This window comes from Gadus chalcogrammus, chromosome 13, assembly GCF_026213295.1.
Source record: "Gadus chalcogrammus isolate NIFS_2021 chromosome 13, NIFS_Gcha_1.0, whole genome shotgun sequence".
NCBI lineage: Eukaryota > Metazoa > Chordata > Actinopteri > Gadiformes > Gadidae > Gadus > Gadus chalcogrammus.
In genome coordinates, this window is record NC_079424.1 from 15,294,815 (window position 1) to 15,313,523 (window position 18,709).

An 18,709-nucleotide genomic window follows, 5' to 3' on the forward strand; every position below is an offset into this window, starting at 1 on the left:
CAGCATCGGCGGCTAATGCAACTTTTGAGTCAATAAATGAGCTACCGGAGAGAAAAAAATAGAAGGAAAAAAAGAAAAACATGTATTTTTCCTCCTGAGAGGTGACGTTGACAAATGAGCAATTACAGGAGGAATATTCCGGTGTCACATTGGGAGTCGGAGGTGACCTGCGATTACCCCCCGCAGAGAGGCGAGCGTGTAGATGCGAGCGCCCGGGAAAAAAGGCCTGCCCCCGCCACCAATACCACCAACCCTGTCCCCCACCCACTCTCTCCTCCCCCTCTCTGACATGTCATCCATCACTGGTTCTGCTCCACTGCCACAGCTGTGTCACTGAGCCCAACCCCCTCCGCCCCCTCACAGACTGCTGACCCCACTGAGGACGCGCCAGCAGGACCGATCAAATATCTCCCCGAGTAGCGAGGTGGCCCGCCTTGCTATACCGATGGGTCCATAGGGGACTAAAATAAAGCACCTTGGCGATGCACATCGCCTGCCCAGCCACCCAGACCCCCCCCCCCCCCCCGACACACACACACACACACACACACACGACCACAGCCACATATATAAATAGCTCAAGCCACGAAAATAATCATGCCCGCCTCTAACCAGCGCAGATTGAGTGCATTCATTACGGGAGACCGACACTAGTGTTAGCCAATAGCAAAGGAGCAAAACTAAATGTTGAAAGATGATTTAAAACAAAAAGGCAAGGTGACACCCTGTCCACCAGGTGTGTCCCTGGTTATTAGCTTTGGATATCCTATGCGCACGGGAAAGTCTTCAGGACCAGGTCTTCCACTGGTCTTTCTATATGATGGGAATGAGTAACAGTCTGGGTATCTGGGCTTAAGCAGCGCTGTGAGTTGCTGTAACCCAGCCCTCTAAAGAGGGCTTATCCTGGTCAGGCCTACGGACCTCTATCGCAAAACCAGGGCTCTCAGGTTGCTGTTGACTTTCTATAAGAGGGTTCTAGCCACTGCTAATTAGTCCTGCAGCCCTCAGCTTCACATGGAGCTCATGAGGTCACCTCGTTTATAGAGATATCAATTAAACACTGAACCAGATGGACAAAAAAAAAATCGAAATGTCCGTTGGGCTCAAACTGTGGTCAAGATTGCCCTTTGATTTTTGTGACCACATGTTGTGATGAAATCATACAGGCAGCAGGGACATCGGTAGCAGTACGCAGTATACAACATATCGGCTTGATCAGGGATTCTGTGTTAAAGGCGGATTCCAGTGCTCTATTAATAGCATGCAGAATTTATCATGGTTCAGTGTTAACACCCCCCCCCCCCCCCCCCCCCCCCCCCTGCCAACCTGCCCAACCTTTACCCCCGTGCACATGCACATCTTCTCCTCAACCAGCCCGCTTACCCAATGCCAGAAATGTTGCAACTATACAATGCTATGTTTAGACCATTCCCTTGAACCACATTCCATGAGGTTTTTTTGGGTGCTATTAAAATGTGTCACCCTAGAAGGTGTTCAGAATTTGGTGTCACCGGATGAATTATAGCGCGGGAACGTATCCCTCACTGTCGAAAGGCCCTGAATCAGCCTTGAACTGACATGAAAACAAACAGCTGCTGAATATGTCTCTCTCTCTCTCTTTCAGCAGTCTCTCCCTCTTTCTCGACTATCTCTGCATCTGTTTAGTGACACTCCCTGCCATGTGGGGGCACTTAAAGTTGTAGTATGGACCGATAGTTCAGCATTAAGTAGAAGAGAAAAGCGAACAAAAATCTAAATGGTTACTGCAGTGCACAACATTTTTATACAATATGGTCTTGCCCTTGCCAATCCATGGGCCCCCAGTGTTTGCCCCATATCTTAGTGAAGGTGGTCAAGGAGCGGGGGGGGGAGGGGGGGGGGGGTTGTCTCCGTTTCAATTCCATTCATAAAGCTTTATGGCACGACCATTGTTGTGAACAGCATTACCGATGCATTACTTATCTTAATTATTTATTCCTGATGGAAGTATGTTTTCTTTCCCTACGAGAGTTTTCTACTTTGTTAATGAATAATAATTAACTTATATTAATAAAAAAATAAATACATATATTAATATTTCTTTTTTTTATATATGTATACATATATTTTTTTTTATACATTGGTAGTCAAGGCGGGGCCCTATTGTTAAGGCGGCCGCCTCAACCATACAGTGCTGGGGGAAACACTGGGCCCCCTTTGTATAAAAAATGCTTATTCAAGCAACAAATCTTTTTAAAGCAAATTCACCAATTCAACGTATCCTCATTAAATCGACATGTATGTGCTTTTGTGCACAGTAGTTCATATTAACATGTTAACTTTAAGAAAATCCCCAAACCCCATATTTTAAATAAAACGTCACCACAATGGAAAAGGAAATAGACATTCTATGCAAATGTACTACAGACATACAAACATGTATTAATGCATTATTAACGTGCTTAAGTAGGGTGTAAAAGGAAGACTAGTCTTGATTTAATAAATTAACTAGAACAATTTGCATGTGCTATGCACTGCAGATTTTCTACAAGTACAATTTTTCCACAGACAATTTGGTGTGGAAGTGGGCAGCCTTGGCTCTATTGAAATGCACAAATGAAACAAGGGCCCACAGTTAGACTGAGTTCTATCTTTCCTCTGATGTATTGCTTTTCCGCTCTTATCTAATTCCCTCCAATTGCAGTTTCTATATTCAATAGCTGAGCCACTCAGGCTGGACTGTCACACTGCACTTTAATCTCTGCACCTGACAGTGTGAAATGTTCAGAGTTTAATCCCCTACTACACACCTGCAGTGTGAATAGCTTTTCATATGTACAGTACCACAACACTCCTTTAATTTGTCCCGAGTGTGACTTACTTGGCTAATGAAGAACTCTGATTATGCCTAAGGTATTTCACCACAGCATATTAAGTATATAATACCATCCATTGGCATTAAATTACTTCTGAGTTTCTTTGAAACTGTTCAGTGTTGAAGTAAGGGCTAGGAAGGGTATGCAGGCTGTCCACATTGATGGTAATTCTACCCCCTAAAATACCTGAAAACTGGCGAATGATTTTTCAAGGTAAATACAATAATCTTTTTCATTAAACAAAGTCCTCCCACTTCATAACCTACACTGATGTGATTTCCACCCTCAAACATCTTCACTTTAGGTCCCAGACCTTGAGACTATGCAAGCGGAAAACATTTGCTGATTGTAATGCTTTGAGTCATTATTAAAGTTCCAATAAAATTATATCTTGAGACATGGCAATGTTTCATACAGTCGGTACAGTCAATAATACGTCTGTCTTCTTATAGTATGCAAAAAAAGTGTGTGGGGAGACTCGACCTGTGTATTGTGAACTGTGAACCTGTGAACCTCTGAATTATGAGTCAATTCAACCCAGTGTTTTCCTACATGCATCCAGCAGTGGCACAGTTGGATTACTAACGCAAATGCAATACGCCATGCAAAAAAAGATACGTCTTGTATTTTCCAGTTTAATTTCAGAAACGCTTCAATTGGTTAAGAACACATTTTATTTGAAAACGCTTCCACAAGTGTGTAAAAGGCGTTGGTGGATCCGCTCTCTGTCCGAGTCCAACTGGGTTACCTCAGAGCTTCAGCGTAAACCGGGTCACACACAGGACACACAAACACACACACAGGACACACACACAGGACCCGTCACCGAGCCCCGCCTTGCGGCCCTTTCGCTCACCGGTCGTGTTACATAAAAGCAAAAAAGCCAGTCTGGACATTGTGCAAAGTTTGAAATATATCACACCGCCTCACTAATGCTGTTCAAGAGCATGCGTTGTGTGAGTGGGCGAGAAAAGAGTATTTGGGTTCACATTAATGTCAAAAGAATGTCGCTGCCGCACATAGGCCTGCCACTTCTCTCTGGACTCGCCGGAGTCAGCTCTCCTCTTCGCTTTGCAGACCGTGTGTGCAACGACAAGCCGCTCTCGCAAAAAATGTATTCTGTGCCAAGCCTCCCCCACCCCCCACCACCACCACCACCACCACCTTTCCTCCTCTCCTTCCCCATCCCCCGCCCACTCGGAGGGGCAGGAGTGTGAGCGGCGGGGCGCCGGTGGGCGGAGGCGAAGGTGAGGCTGGTGGGCGGCAGGCCAGGCAGCAGCATCCTGACACGGGGACCCGCCTCACAGCGGGGAGCGCGCCGGCTGCCGAGTGAATCACCGCTCCTCCTCCTCCTCCTCCTCCCACCATCTGACACGCCGCGGAGCCACGGCCCACCACACATACCACTGCTGCTGCTGCCGCCTATACCACTAATAAGCAACCCAGAGAGGGAGAGATGGAGGGAGGGAGACCGAGGGGTGGAGAGAGGGCGAAAGACCTGGGATGGGAAAGAGAGAGACCTTGAGAAGGAGAGAGCGAGACCAAGAGAGAGACCAAGGGAGGGAGAAAGTGAGACCTAGAGATGGAGGGAGAGACCAAGGGAGGGAGAGACCAAGGGAGGGAGAGTGAGACCTAGACTTGGAGGGAGAGACCAAGAGAGGGAGAGGGAGACCTAGAGATGGAGGGAGAGACCAAGGGAGGGAGAGTAAGACCTAAAGATGGAGGGAGAGACCAAGGGAGGGAGAGACCAAGGGAGGGAGAGACCAAGGGAGGGAGAGACCAAGGGAGGGAGAGACCAGGGAAGGGAGAGTGAGACCAAGGGAGGGAGAGTGAGACCTAGAGATGGGGGGAGAGACCAAGGGAGGGAGAGTGAGACCTAGAGATGGAGGGAGAGACCAAGGGAGGGAGAGTAAGACCTAGAGATGGAGGGAGAGACCAAGGGAGGGAGAGACCAAGGGAGGGAGAGTGAGACCTAGAGATGGAGGGAGAGACCAAGGGAGGGAGAGACCAAGGGAGGGAGAGACCAAGGGAGGGAGAGTGAGACCTAGAGATGGAGGGAGAGACCAAGGGAGGGAGAGTGAGGGAGAGACCAAGGGAGGGAGAGTAAGACCTAGAGATGGAGGGAGAGACCAAGGGAGGGAGAGACCAAGGGAGGGAGAGACCAAGGGAGGGAGAGACCAAGGGAGGGAGAGACCAAGGGAGGGAGAGAGACCTAGAGAGAGAGCGTGAGACCTAGAGAGAGAGCGAGAGGGACATAGAGATGGGAAAGAGAGCGATAAACCTAGAGAGCAAGACAGAGACCGACAGAAAGAGTGAGCGAGAGAGGGAGGGACATAGAGGGGTAGAGAGGTAGAATACTAAAATGTGTGGTTTTGCACTGAACTTTAAAGCAACATGATCAAATGTGTGTAAAAAAAAAAAAAAGATCATATCTCGAAACCAGGATGTAACATGGGGGAGGGGATAAGGCAGTGTGGCTTTCTAAATATGTATCAGAGCTGCTGAATAATTCAATATCAGCTAAGCGTTTAAAATTTAAATGCTTGCTTTACAGCATAATGATGATCCATGCTGCAGCAGCAGATGGAGGTATCAGCCAGACTAGAGTCTGAAGCAATTTTACACTTTTACATCCCAAGCGCTGCAAACCTAACGCTTAAGGTGGGTGAGATAGGGCAGGGGATGGGGTGCGGCAGGCTGGGGCTCACACCTGACCGATGGCATTTAAATAGCTAACAGGAACAAGGATTTTCAGAGTGTGAGCGAAGTCACCACAGAGAAGCCAGAAACATTATCTCCAGAGCAAATAATGTCCTGGAGGACCAACAGCTTCCCCCCCTCCGCCGCTTCCCTCCTCGAGAAATAGAAAACGGCTCCAGGCTTCTATTATTAAGCCTCCAATCCAATAGGAGCCCCAACCTTTGATCTGTTTAGGGTTCTGTATATTTGCATTTTATAATGAGATCAAAGCGGGGAGGTCCGGCAGGCTCTAGCAAAAGAGGCAGCTCTGTGCACCCCAACTCCTCACAGCCGGACGGTTTGCACACCAAAGCTATGTTTCTCCATCACCGTGAATGGGCAGGCGCTGCGGACCGCGGTGTGAATGTACAGGGAGATGCAGTGCATTCTTGGTTGGTTGGTTAAGATAATGAACAGCATCTACCGCTGTTCATCTTATTATTCGCAGGGAGGTGTGCAAAAAGAAACCCGAAGCCAACCACACCGGGGCCCCAGCAATTTTGCGCAATGGAGAAAACATTTCAGGCATTTTTTCACTGGTTTGGAATTGCCCTGCATTTTCTTTGGCAACCTTCACCAGCTAGCAATCTGAGAGCAGGGAGATACACTCTGCCTGAAGTCAGCTACCCGTCCAGAATGGAGATATGCGTGTGTGCATATCTACACGAGACTGCGTGAACGTGTGTGTCTGTGTGTGTGTGTTACACATGTCTTGCAGCTTTAGAAGAGGACTAACAAACAGAGGGAAAGAAAATAACAAATGTGGGTTGAATAGCATTCTAGCCATGTTGGTCATCTGCCAAAATCAGGTGTTTTCACACTGAGATTATGAGATTTCACTTTGATTTGATGTAGGATTATGAACTTTGACATGGATCGGGTAATCCTCATTACATACAATACAAATATTTATACATAATACCCACAAAGTCTTTATACAGAGTCCAGAGAGCTGTCGCCCCTGTATATTACACACAGCTTTGGAGGAAATCTTGAAGGATTTACAGTGGATTCGATAGCTTGTCGGCCAGACCTGGGTCGCTCTCCCCAGACAGGTATCAGACGAATCTTTTCGGCCACAGAAGGACACATCATAACTCGGAGGAAAGAAAGAGACTTGGTCATTTGCCTTTTAGTCTACCCACAAAAAAAAAAAATCACCTGGGGGAAGCCTGCAAGTCTTGTAATGACATTGGCCAACATGGATTAGATTGGGCGGGACAAATCTCACCCAAGTTCCACGATGTTATAACATCTTGGGGAGGACTGCGCCAGTCACCAGAAAGTGTGAGGGGCGAACGTACAGAGTAACATCTGGGTTTCTGTCACCAACAATGGGAAGACGATGCAATCGTTTCGACCATCAGTACTCTTCTTGATCTAAATGGACAGCCACATCCTGTGTGTTGTGGTTCCCCAAGGTCGTTTCTAATGGTTACCATTAACCAATTTCATGTGACGCGCGTCTACAGATCCCGCCCCCAGCAATGGGATTGTGGAAAATACATTTGAGGCAAACGAAAATAAAATGTCCCTTTCACCCAGATTTAAGCTGGTCTTCCATAAGGCTTCAGATGCTCGTCTAAAGTCTGATTTGTGAGAGTAGAGGGAGACAGACTCTGAAAGCAGGAAGAACCAAGAAGGTTTTTTGCACATGAAGCAGCAAGGAACCATGAACTGCGGATTAAGGAGGCATTTGCGTTTACAGGTAGTTTGCGATTAACGAGAAGACGGATCTTCCAAAAGAGCCAATGCACCAGAGTTCAACAGAGGAACCAAGATTGACTTTATGTTATATAAGCGTACGCAGGTCCACAACAATGAGCCGAGATGTTTGTAAGAGAGCTCCATCTAATTGCTTTCTGGTAGACGGCCTCTCTCTCTCTCGCTCTCTCTCTCTAGGGCGACGTTCATATTTTTTGACCTTGATAAATTATCTGTCCTTATTGACAGCACTTATTGATATTTCTTAAAAGCGTAGGCTAATGGAGTTCTATTGAGATGATTAAATGAGTTGCCGGCACCCGGATTAGCCCGCTCTCATCTCTGCGGCGCAGCCCTGCATTATCATACAGAACAGACGCGTGCGTGCGCAGAGTCCTAAACTCCTGCATACGACATCTCCAGGGAAACAGAGGAGTGATGACTGCATTCGACCTACATTCACCCCCATCCAGGCACGCTCGCTTCCAAACGACACACACACACACACACACACACACACACACACACACACACACACACACACACACACACACACACACACACACACACACACACACACACACACACACACACACACACACACACACACACACACACACACACGGGGTATTGTTCATTGCATGGGAGTCGTAAGGCAGCAAGGAAATTACTTCAGCATTCTTTACACTAAATAATAGCACTGAGTCAATTAGCTCCTGTGGCTTTCCCTGTCGCACACTTCCTTGACAGATAGACAACCCACAGCTGTGAGATTCCCCAATGACCTCCTAAGGGCCAAGAGAGAAACTTGTTGCAACTACAAGCATTAGGGTTCGAGCCTTCACCCAGGTTCTTTTAGGCAGGCTTGGGTTTTAATATCTTCCCGATGTCAGTCCTGGAAGAGTAAAAAGGGGCACACAGAAGACATTAAGCTATTGGAAGTCAGTCAAAAGACCCTGCATCAGAGGGAGGGCGGGGGGGGAAGTTTAGTGGGGTTTGAAACCAATTCAAAAGACCCTATGTAAATAACATGCACACAGACACTGAACACAAAACCGCACGTCAGCAAAAAATAGAAGAAAATCTGTAACAGCATAGTGCTAAAGACCATATCTCCAAACCACATTTTAGTGTTTCCTGGACCAAAGAACGTAGAGAGTAGGCATACGATAAATTGTATTGTAGTTATTCAAACATATTCCCTCTGAAATTCACTGCACCGTTCACTCTATACTTTACCAAAAAAGAAGGGCAACACAGTCACAGCAGCATGAAACACTATTTACTGAATATTTTAAGAATACAGATACTGTCAAACAAATGTCAGGAGCCTTCTTTTGGGCAGTTATTGGCCCCTTACTGACTAAAGCACTTAGGTCTGTAGCTCAGAAACACTACTGAATGGTAGCAGAACTTTCGAGGATGTGTCTACTGCTGAGGCGGTAAGAGTTTGTCCATTTCCTAAAACACATTTTTAATATTTCAGGGAGATCATATTTAAAGAAGAGCCTCAGCCAGAGTTTGCTATTGTTTTTTTTATGAAGGGCTGTTTCCCTTGTGTGACACACAACTGGACATTTCTTAAAGGGGATACGCACGTTCACGCAACCGCGGGGATTTTGAACCCTTAGAACTGAGACTTTTCTAAACTTTGCTGACACTGCATTGGGCCAAGACCTACAGGATTTGTTTTACTCTCGACAGGCTGATACTGAGATTTGGAGAGCCATGACGCAGACACCCACGTTCGCTTCCTGATGGATCTCATTAGTCACAAAGTGCCCTTCCCCGAGTCGTCACGCCCCTATCATGTGGCCCTTTTACGAAAGAAAAACAATCATCATTCTTGACTTTAACTGCTTGATTCAACAAGGATCACCAATGATCTTGTCTTTCTCTTCGTCATTGTCTTCCTCCATAGTATTTTGTGCAACTAAGCAACCAACTGCGCACAGATTGGGATATCTGCTTGCTGTCTACAACGGCACATGGAGTACGTGTACGTAACTGGTCACCTGATACCTGTTTCTAGGTGTATAGTAGTGTGGGCCGAGAGGATTTCTGGAACAGTGCTCAAACGCTTGCCTGGAAGGAAATCATTTTTGTTTAAATGAGCCGTTTAAAAAAACCAAACGTAATAATGAGGAAGTAGCCTGTAAATGCCTAAAGAAAATGGCTCGTATTCTACACTAAGCAGCCAAGTACTTCAGTAACACACTGCTCTTGGCCATTGAAGATAGTGTAGCTCAACCTTGTACCTGTCCCGTGGCCTATGCAAAACACATTTACAGGGCTCAAGGTCCTTGTGAATATGAAAATTGCTATTGTATATCCATATGGGCATTTATGAATCAACTGATCAAAAAACAGGTGAATTTGACAAGGGAGGACAACAGGTAAAAACAAGAAAAATATGTAGTAAAGAAAAAACTGTTTCCTTCCAGAGGACCCTACATAAAAAATAAAAAAAAGTATGCCCTCTCATCTCGCCGCCTTAGCGTCACACATGCACGTGCTAGACCTCGCCGCCGCAGGAAATGGGATGCATACATCTTGTCTGACTGCAATAGAAGAGGCGCCTAAGATTCTATTCCCAATAAGCGGCGACTGATTGGAAAACTCATTCTAATATCAATTTCCATCTGAGCCCTTTAAAAGGCAATCAGCAAAGCTTCATCCCAGTATATCACAGACTCCTTGAGATGATGACACAGCACTGGCTCTGCTCACCTCCATAATAGTCCTCCTATTGAGGCATGTGCAATGAATAAAACCAGACCCCAACAGGCTATTCACTGCGAGTCCCTCGCAGAAAGGAGCACCTCTTATTTTGAATATGGTCTTGCATTTTGCTATTCATACCGTTCTGTGGGGGCTATAACATTTGTCATTCCCAGATGTAATGCAGCACTTGGCATAGCGACACTTGGTTTAGTATGGTGCATGTAAACGCAAAAACAACCCTAAGCCTGACAGAAACAATGTTGATACCAGCCTACTGCAATAACTCATTTCCATACCCGCGGAAAATACATTTCACAGTGACATGAAGGACCAATGGGTTCCGATCCAATCAACCACTTTCCCAAGACTTTGCAAACTGACAATCTTCTAGAATTATGTCTCCTAAAAGGTTGATATCCTCAATGAAACAAAATAAAAAATAAAAACATATGTTAACAATATTTTTGTTTGTTTTTGACCAAAAGTATATTAAAAACAGTTACTTGACAATTTAGCAGCTTCGGTCAGCAGAATCCATTGTCTTGACCCAAACATCTTGGTTAAGCAACGGCACATACAAGTGAGGAGGGTACTGCACATGCTCAGTGATACATTTCTTTCCCCTGCCTGGCTGTTGCTTATCACAGGTACAAGACCCGATTCACACTGGATTAGCGGTCGTGTTTCAATCTGCATTTTGACCAAAGTTAGGAAGTTCCACATAAAATGCAGGAAAGCACTTTTCGCCATAGGCGGGACAGCAAGAAAACTTTGTTCCTTCAGAGATTAAGATAATAAGAACAATAAAAGACATGCTCTGACCTTGTCCTTCTCAAAGCAGTCTGTTGCATGTTTCTGACTTTTCTTTGGTTCCTATATATTTTGTATGACTTTTTGGTATTCCATCCCTTGTATTGGGCACGATATACCGTAATGTAACCATCCAGATACCCCATACCAGTCAATCATCAATCAAACAGCCAGTATGACCACGAGTATCTCAAAAACGAAATCCGCCAACATATTTTATTCTTGCTCACCTTCCAGCCGCTGCCCGCCTCTCTGTAGTAGGGGAAGTTGTCACAGATCCACTGGTAGATCTCGCTCAGCGTCATCTTCTTCTTTGGCGAGCTGTTGATGGCAAAGGTGATGAGGCTGGCGTAGCTGTACGGCGGCTTGCCGTCCTTGTGCTGCTGCACCTCCTCCTGGTCGAGGGTGGTGTTGGGGTCCAGCATGGCACTCTTCTTGCCCATGCCTGGCCCGTGGGCGTTCTGGGCATCTGCCTTGCGGATTGCCGCCTGCATGGTCAGCTGAGGCAGCCAATCCATGGAGGTCAGGCTACTCTCCAGCTCCGACGTCATGGTGACGGCAGGCTGGCCCGGGAAAAAGGGGCTGGGGTGGGTGGAGGTCGAGGTGGGAAAAGGTGGGAAGTTGTTGTGGGAGGTGGTGGTGGTGGCGGTGGCAGTGGCGGTGGTTGAGCTGTTGCTCGGTCACTTGCAGACCAGGTCACTGGGGGGCTGAAATCAGGGCTGCCCTCAGGTCAGGACATGGGCTCAGCAGTCTTCTACAGGTCAGCCTTGTGTGGAAGAAGAAGAGAGAGATGGCCAGTTTAGTCGGTTACAAAATGAATACTTAAATACTTATGAGTAATACTTATAACACTGATAAGAAAGAGCATTACATGGCATGGCCATGTGATGTAAATGTAACTGTTATTAAGGAGGGACCGTTGTTTTGATGCATGTCTGAACAGTATGCTCAGCAACAGCTTCTCAGTGTCTCTCTACGCAGCACGGGTCTATTTTCTTTTTCCTGTGCGGGAGAAATCAAGCGACGCCCCCCCTTCCACACTTTCTGCTCACAAAGCTGACTCATAGCTGGAACTTCATCTGAACAGAGAGCGAGAGCAGAGAGCACCAGAGAAAGAGAGGGACCAGGAGAGTCAATGCAAGGGAATTGTTTTCACAACTGCCAGCCAAATGGGGGAATGGCTCTGGAGGAATTCCGACTCTCTTGAGGGTAGTAAAGCCCCCTTTCCCCCCACCCCCAGCCCGGCGCCCTCCCTTTGCTCTCCCTTCCCCGTCTCCCCTCGCCCTTTCTCCGCCCAGATGGAGCCTTTGCCTTAAAACAACCCAAGGCCCAGCCGGCCACCCCGTCCTTCCTCCTCCTCCAGTCCTGCCACACGTATGCCGTCTCTGTGAAGGCCACAATCCCCGACCCCCACCACCCCCTGCGTGTCTGTCTCTCCCGGTCCTCCCTATATGAACTGCCTCCACCTCCCTAAAATAGAGCGGCAGAGGAGGGGGGGGCCTTTGGTTATAAACAGAGGTGCACGCAGACAGAGCCCTCTCTCCCACCGCCCCCGGACAGGAATGACGCTGCAATATGTTGTGCCTCTTTTAGCCGTTGCAGTATTTTGGTCCATAGCGTGGATGTATGCATGGGTGATAATAAGGGCAGATGAACTGAATGGATGTTTTTGGACATTTGCAATCTTGCCGTATTCATGGAAGTCATCTCAAAAAATGTAACTACCGTATTTATTATTTAATGTTGAAATAATTTAACAAACCTAACCCTAGTTTATTTTGCTCTATATATATATTTGCATTCATATATTTGAAAGGATATTGATCTAAATGTGTAGTGAATTGGAATATGCTCCAGGTCCCCCTATGACCTATGACCTAGAATAATACAGCAGGCTAATGGACACATTAAATTGAATATAATTGCCCTATTTTTCTTTGCACTCTAATCATCATGCGTGTGGCATCAATGCGTTTAGCTCATGTTTTTGGTGTAAAAAAACAACAACTGGCTGTGCATTTGCAGCAACGCAGAATTCCGCTGTGGTCGAGGAATGTATTTAAATGAGTCCAACTACATCGGTAGCTGACCATCACAAGTCAGACTGTTCCATTGATCTCTCACAGTGGGTGAAGGCTACCCCAGGGCTAATTCAACATCCAGACTGTGCAAGCAGTGGGAGCCTCCTGGCCAGAGCCAGACCATTAAAGCATATTTTCAAACATATAAAACGTAGAATATGAGGGTGACAAAACCAAATACGGTGCGAGGTACATTCAATTGGGCTGTGAGAGAGGCCATGTTCACGTTCTTGTCCTTCCTTTTACATTCATTTCCCTGCCTCCTGAGACAAGGTGGATGTACTGTGTCGTTTTTTTTTTTTTTTTTAATGTAGGTGTTTTGGTTTTACATGGGTTTCTTTTTTCAATGCCATTTGTTCAAGTTGTGACTGGCTGGCTATAAAAAGAAAAAGAAAAAAAAGACTACTCAGTCACCCATGCAAATATCGTGTTGTTCCGATGTGGGTGGGTGAAGTGAAAAGCCTGCCCTGCAGCCAATAAAAATCCAACTATAACAAATACAAGAGTTCTGATTGGCTGACTAGCGGGATGGATGACTGACAACCGCCAGGAGTTTCAGCAAATCATATTGGAGATCTCCTTATCTCCAAGAAGACAAACAAACAATGAGGAAGATACATCGGCCCTGTTAACAGCCCAACATGGCAACAAAGACCATAACTGTTTCAGGACCTTATCTTCAGATTTGATTTAGTATTGGTGGAAGTACAATTGGTGGAAAATATCCCAGGAGTCTTTTCAATGGACATCATTGCTACTGAAAACAAATACAAATGACACAAGCAGCAAACAAATGTCTGAGGTGCGGTGGAAGGCAGCTAGAGACAGAAGTTGAAACCTAGAAATCAAATCAACGTAGCCCCAGGTCTGTTTATGTGTCAGAACCACCATTTTATAAACGTAGAAAATATAAAATAAGTCCCTACCTAAATACCAGTTTTATGGCGTCATTTTCAGTTGCTTGTTTTTTGCCATTCCTAATTTTGCACAACCAATCATAACTGCTTCCTATTACCAGACACACAAGTCAGACTCTGTCCCTGTGCATTTATACATTTAAAGTAACCCATCAAAACACTAAGATTTGATGGGTTTGAAGGTTACAAGGAATTAGTGTAACTGTTTTCACAGCGATGCGATGCTGCTCTACAAACAATCATCCCCAAGTTAAAAAAAAATGCAACCATTTGGGGTTCAGCAAAATAAGAAATAGACTATTAGCCGATCAAAACAATCTTTGACCATGGAAATCAGTATCATGTGCGTGTGTGTGTGTGTGTGTGAGAGAGTTGGGGTGGGGTCCTTTTTGCCGCTAGTAAGAGGTGAGCCGCCGGTAGCATGTTGATGGCAGGCACACCCCTGGCACTACGCAGGCAAACGCCCTTTGACCCCAATGCTAATGATCCAGATGGTTCCGTAATCTGTGGGGCCGCTTCACTGTCTTAATTGAAGAACCTTGAGCTGTGGCAAGGATGATGAAGCACGGCGCACACACACACACACAGTGTGTGTGTGTGTGTGTGTGTGTGTGTGTGTGTGTGTGTGTGTGTGTGTGTGTGTGTGTGTGTGTGTGTGTGTGTGTGTGTGTGTGTGTGTGTGTGTGTGTGTGTGTGTGTGTGTGTGTGTGTGTGTGTGTGTGTGTGTGTGTGTGTGTGTGTGTGTGTGTGTGTGTGTGTGTGTGAGAGAGAGACACACACACACACAAAGGGGAGATCCAGAGCGAAAGCAGGCCCAAGCCTGCTGCTGTGTCAAGGAACACTGTCTGGGCACATTCACCAGCAGCTCTGGGGGGGTTAGGGTGGGCTGGAAGTAGACAGTAGGGGGATGAGTGGGGAGAGCAGTGCCGAGAAAGAGAAGGAGAGTTTGAAGAGTGGTGGCGGTGGTGGTGGTGGAGGAGGGGGATACAGAAGGCCCAGTAGAACCAGGGCTGGTGCTTGAAGGACCAAATAAAGGGGGAGTGGGAGAGAAGGCGGTTTGCATGATGGGGTAGAAGAGGGTCAGGGAGTTCAGGCCCATCATGGTTATGAGCAAGAGAGAGCAGACACTGCAATCCCACACATGGGACCGCTTTTTCAACCAGCTTGGCTCCAGAGGCTGATGGGTGGGGGGCTGGCGTGTGTATGTGTACGTGTATACGTGTCTATGTGTGTGTTTGAGGCATGGTCGCAAAATATATATATATAGTATATACTAAAATGGTTCTCCTTCCAACTTTAATTTGTTCTTGAGAAAGGAGCATTGAGGGAGAGCGCAAAGCGTCCATATTTGGAACGAGAGGAACGCTGTTCCCCAAAAGGGAATTAAATTGTAGCCTTACATCTGAAGGAGAAATTAAAAGCATCCACGTCTTAATTTGCCAAGTTCTTGACGGAGCTCATCAATGTTTTATTTCCGAAAGAGCCCTGACAGCAACTGTTTGATTGCATTTTGTGTCTTGTCTGCCAAGTCTGGAGTTGCCCAGTCACATTGACGGCTACGTCATTATCTTTGTGCCAAGCCCTCTTCCTATTAGAGAGGACGAAAATGTAGCAACAGACAGTGGCGCAATGGCCGGGGATCACTCAAGAAAATGTAGTCACAATGAATGATGTCAACTGAACCGGGATAGGGAAGTACACAGACTTGAATGTTAGGGATTGCGCCATAAAATAGATAAATGGAAAGAAATACAGCACCGCTCCGCATTTCCACAGTTGCAAAATCATTAGCTTGAACTTTGAATGCACTGAAACTATTTATTCCTTAAGATGATCAAGATATTATATACAAAAATGCCATCCGACAAAAACAACACCTCAGGTGCACCAATACTTCCAACCAGTTTAAGAGATTAAAAACAATTTTATGGAGACAAAGACAATCTAAAACAAACAAACACCCAAATATCATGCGTCTAAACAAGTCTATTTTTAACTCCTCTCACACCTAGACGCCTCCCATCCAGTAACAAGGGGATCTCCATAAGGACTACCGCCGTCTCCTCTCTCAGAGAATGGCCGCACTACAGCCCCGCTCTCTGTTGCTAACACAAGACTGTTGATAGGTACCAGAGCAGCGCTCTCCTGCACTTATCTGCAATTTCCGCAATTAATCCCCTTTTTACTGCAGTCATGCATCTGTCACGCTGAGCGCTCCTGCAGTGCATGTCACAGCCGAAGACATTAAGGCCCTCCAAGTAGTGCTGCCCGCGCTGAGCACCGAAAAAATAGATTATAATTATTATTATTATTGTGTTGCAAACAATGTCGAGACAAGATTAACATGGTGGACTCTACGAACACGTCTTATTTTTCATTTACCTCACATAATGGTTAAGTGCCGGGAGTTTAGTGGCTGTATGTGCGTATGTACACAGAGATCGAGAGGAACAAAAGAAAGAGGCTTCCTATGACAAGAATCTTCCTGTAGTGTGATGGTAACTTGGCAAAGGAGAGGGGATTCGCCGAGCGAGCTCCCTCTGCTACGCCTGAAGTTCTGGCACTCGCACTCACAACAACAACAGTGATGTAACCTGGTAACAAGCCTTTTGGCATCTTTGCTCTCGACCCAGCCCGGCCCATACCTTCCATATCAACAGCATTATTTCAAGCGGGGGAGAAGAGCGTGTTTTCCTAGGGATGGTGTGAGTGCATGTGCGTGTGTACCGTGGCTCACCTGTACTACTGTTAAAAAATGATGTCTTGCTTTTTCCAAGCCTCGAGGCACGGGGCTTAAGGAGCTATTTTAGCAGACTGACAATCGCAAATAGCAACAAGGCAGGGACTGTTGCGGCTGGCTATCAGAGGCAGCACTGTCGCTGTGCCAGTGGAACCACCTTAAGCCTTAATCTTCATACGGACATTTACATTAAACTGAAATAAAGTAGGTAAAAAACCAACACCAAAGCAATAGCTTTTAATGTACCCTTTCCTTCTCAATTAAAGGCTTAATGGCTCCGCTGAAACCCACCCCCAGGAATAAAGCATTAATAACCAAATCCTTACTTGCATTTTTAGGATGTGTCAATTATGGCTTCAGTGCACACGTGGCTGAGCACATTGTTCAGCTTATTGCAGCCTACAGCAACACTAGGTGCCAGGCGGGTCTTCCACGCTGCGGGTTTGACGCTTCACGTGCCAGCGTTGGAAGCTGGCTAGCCTGTGTGTGTGTGTGTGTGTGTGTGTGTGTGTGTGTGTGTGTGTGTGTGTGTGTGTGTGTGTGTGTGTGTGTGTGTGTGTGTGTGTGTGTGTGTGTGTGTGTGTGTGTGTGTGTGTGTGTGTGTGTGTGTGTGTGTGTGGTGTGTGTGTACCGCCTCACGAGTGCAGCCACAATTTATACGACTCCCATTGCCTGTGGTGGAACAAAATCAAGCCCGTAATTATTCTGCCAATTAATACAAGGATGAGGAGCAGGTGAAGGCAGCATAGGAGCTCGCCAACCAGGAAAACCAGGCTGGGTTCCTTGTAGTTCCAGGGATGTTCTTTAAACTGGTGTTGGATACCAGGTTTAAATATGGTACTGGAGAATATCCTAAACACAAGCAGTTGGTTTTCTGTTGTGCGTCTGGACAACAGACGAAATGGATTATAATGCTTATCAATATTTATATTGCAAAATGCTCTTACAGCATGATAACTGCCTTATAAAAGCAATCAATATAATCTGTACTTTGTATTGTCCATACTAGCTTCCCGTTTATTTCAAAGCATTATTAAGGGACGCTTAGGCCGGGTAAAGAAGTTGCAGACCCAGGTCCAGCCAGGAGTGACTAGGCATTAGTCTGGTTGCTGCTGGAAGCTAGTTTTGGACTAGCCAGGGAACTCACAGAGACTATGCAGCAAACAACAACAACGTGACCTCCATAATGCAGCCACAGTCCAAACCGAGGGTGAGGAATCTGAATGGACACATAGGAGTAATTATGCCGTACCGTGATATTAGATAGACACGCTCACAGCAGTTAAGACCCTTCAGCGATAACCCCAGGAGCACAAGCTCAGGGGTTGGCAGTGAGCGAGGGAGGAGGAAACAAATGGAGGATGAGAGAGAGCTGGGGAGATGAGAGCGATACATAAGAACCCCAGGATGTTGGCTCATTTTCCAGTCTGTGTGCCCTTCAAAAAAAATAAAAAGGACTGGTGCAACAATCCGGGCATACATTCCCAGTAATTAAATAAGCCTTTTCAGTGAATCAGGGCAGTGATCAGGAGGGCCTGCCTCTCTGTCCCCAACAGCTTGGCTGGGAGATGGCCTTTGTGTGGGCCGTGGTAGGGGTGCCCTGACACCGACCATGCGAACCCAATTACCCTGGTCCACGGGCCTCGGGGCCCACATTAACACACTCTCCCCCTGGGAGCTCGACTCCACGCCAGCCTGGCAGCCTGCGAGAGCCTGCTGCTGAATCACAAATAGACCACTTAAGGCACTGGCAGAGCAAGCGTTTTGGTGGCAGTCTTGAGTACCTATTCTCATCAGCATTCCCCAGGTCCCGTCCAAGGGCCAGGTCTTATCCTCAGCCGGCCTCCCAGGCAGCGCAGCAGGGCGAGGGGTTGGGGGTTGGGGGTTGGGCACCCCCCCCCCCCCCGAGTGCCTCAAGTCATTTATTCCACCGCTGCACCAGTACAGACACTTGAAGCAAAGACGATCACACAGGCGGAATGCTCTGGTGCGGCAGGCAATACAACTGAGCACTAAATGCAATAGATGGACAGAAAATGTATTAATAAATAAATATTTAAAAAGACGTACCATTGGTTACTATGAGTCATCCAAGTAATAACATTTGACCTTTGTATTTTTGGACCACAAATGTATGAG

The 18,709-nt window shown here is 46.5% G+C and overlaps 1 protein-coding gene across 1 annotated transcript in view; it reads right to left on the reverse strand.

The window, feature by feature from the left end:
• The window catches only part of foxj3 (forkhead box J3), a 74,583-nt gene that overhangs the window by 39,544 nt on the left and 16,330 nt on the right, over nucleotides 1-18,709 (reverse strand). Inside the window, exon 2 of the mRNA XM_056605269.1 lies at nucleotides 11,063-11,598. Within this exon, the coding sequence (XP_056461244.1) occupies nucleotides 11,063-11,383 (321 nt within the window). The 5' untranslated portion in view covers nucleotides 11,384-11,598. The remainder of the gene's footprint in view (nucleotides 1-11,062; nucleotides 11,599-18,709) is intronic.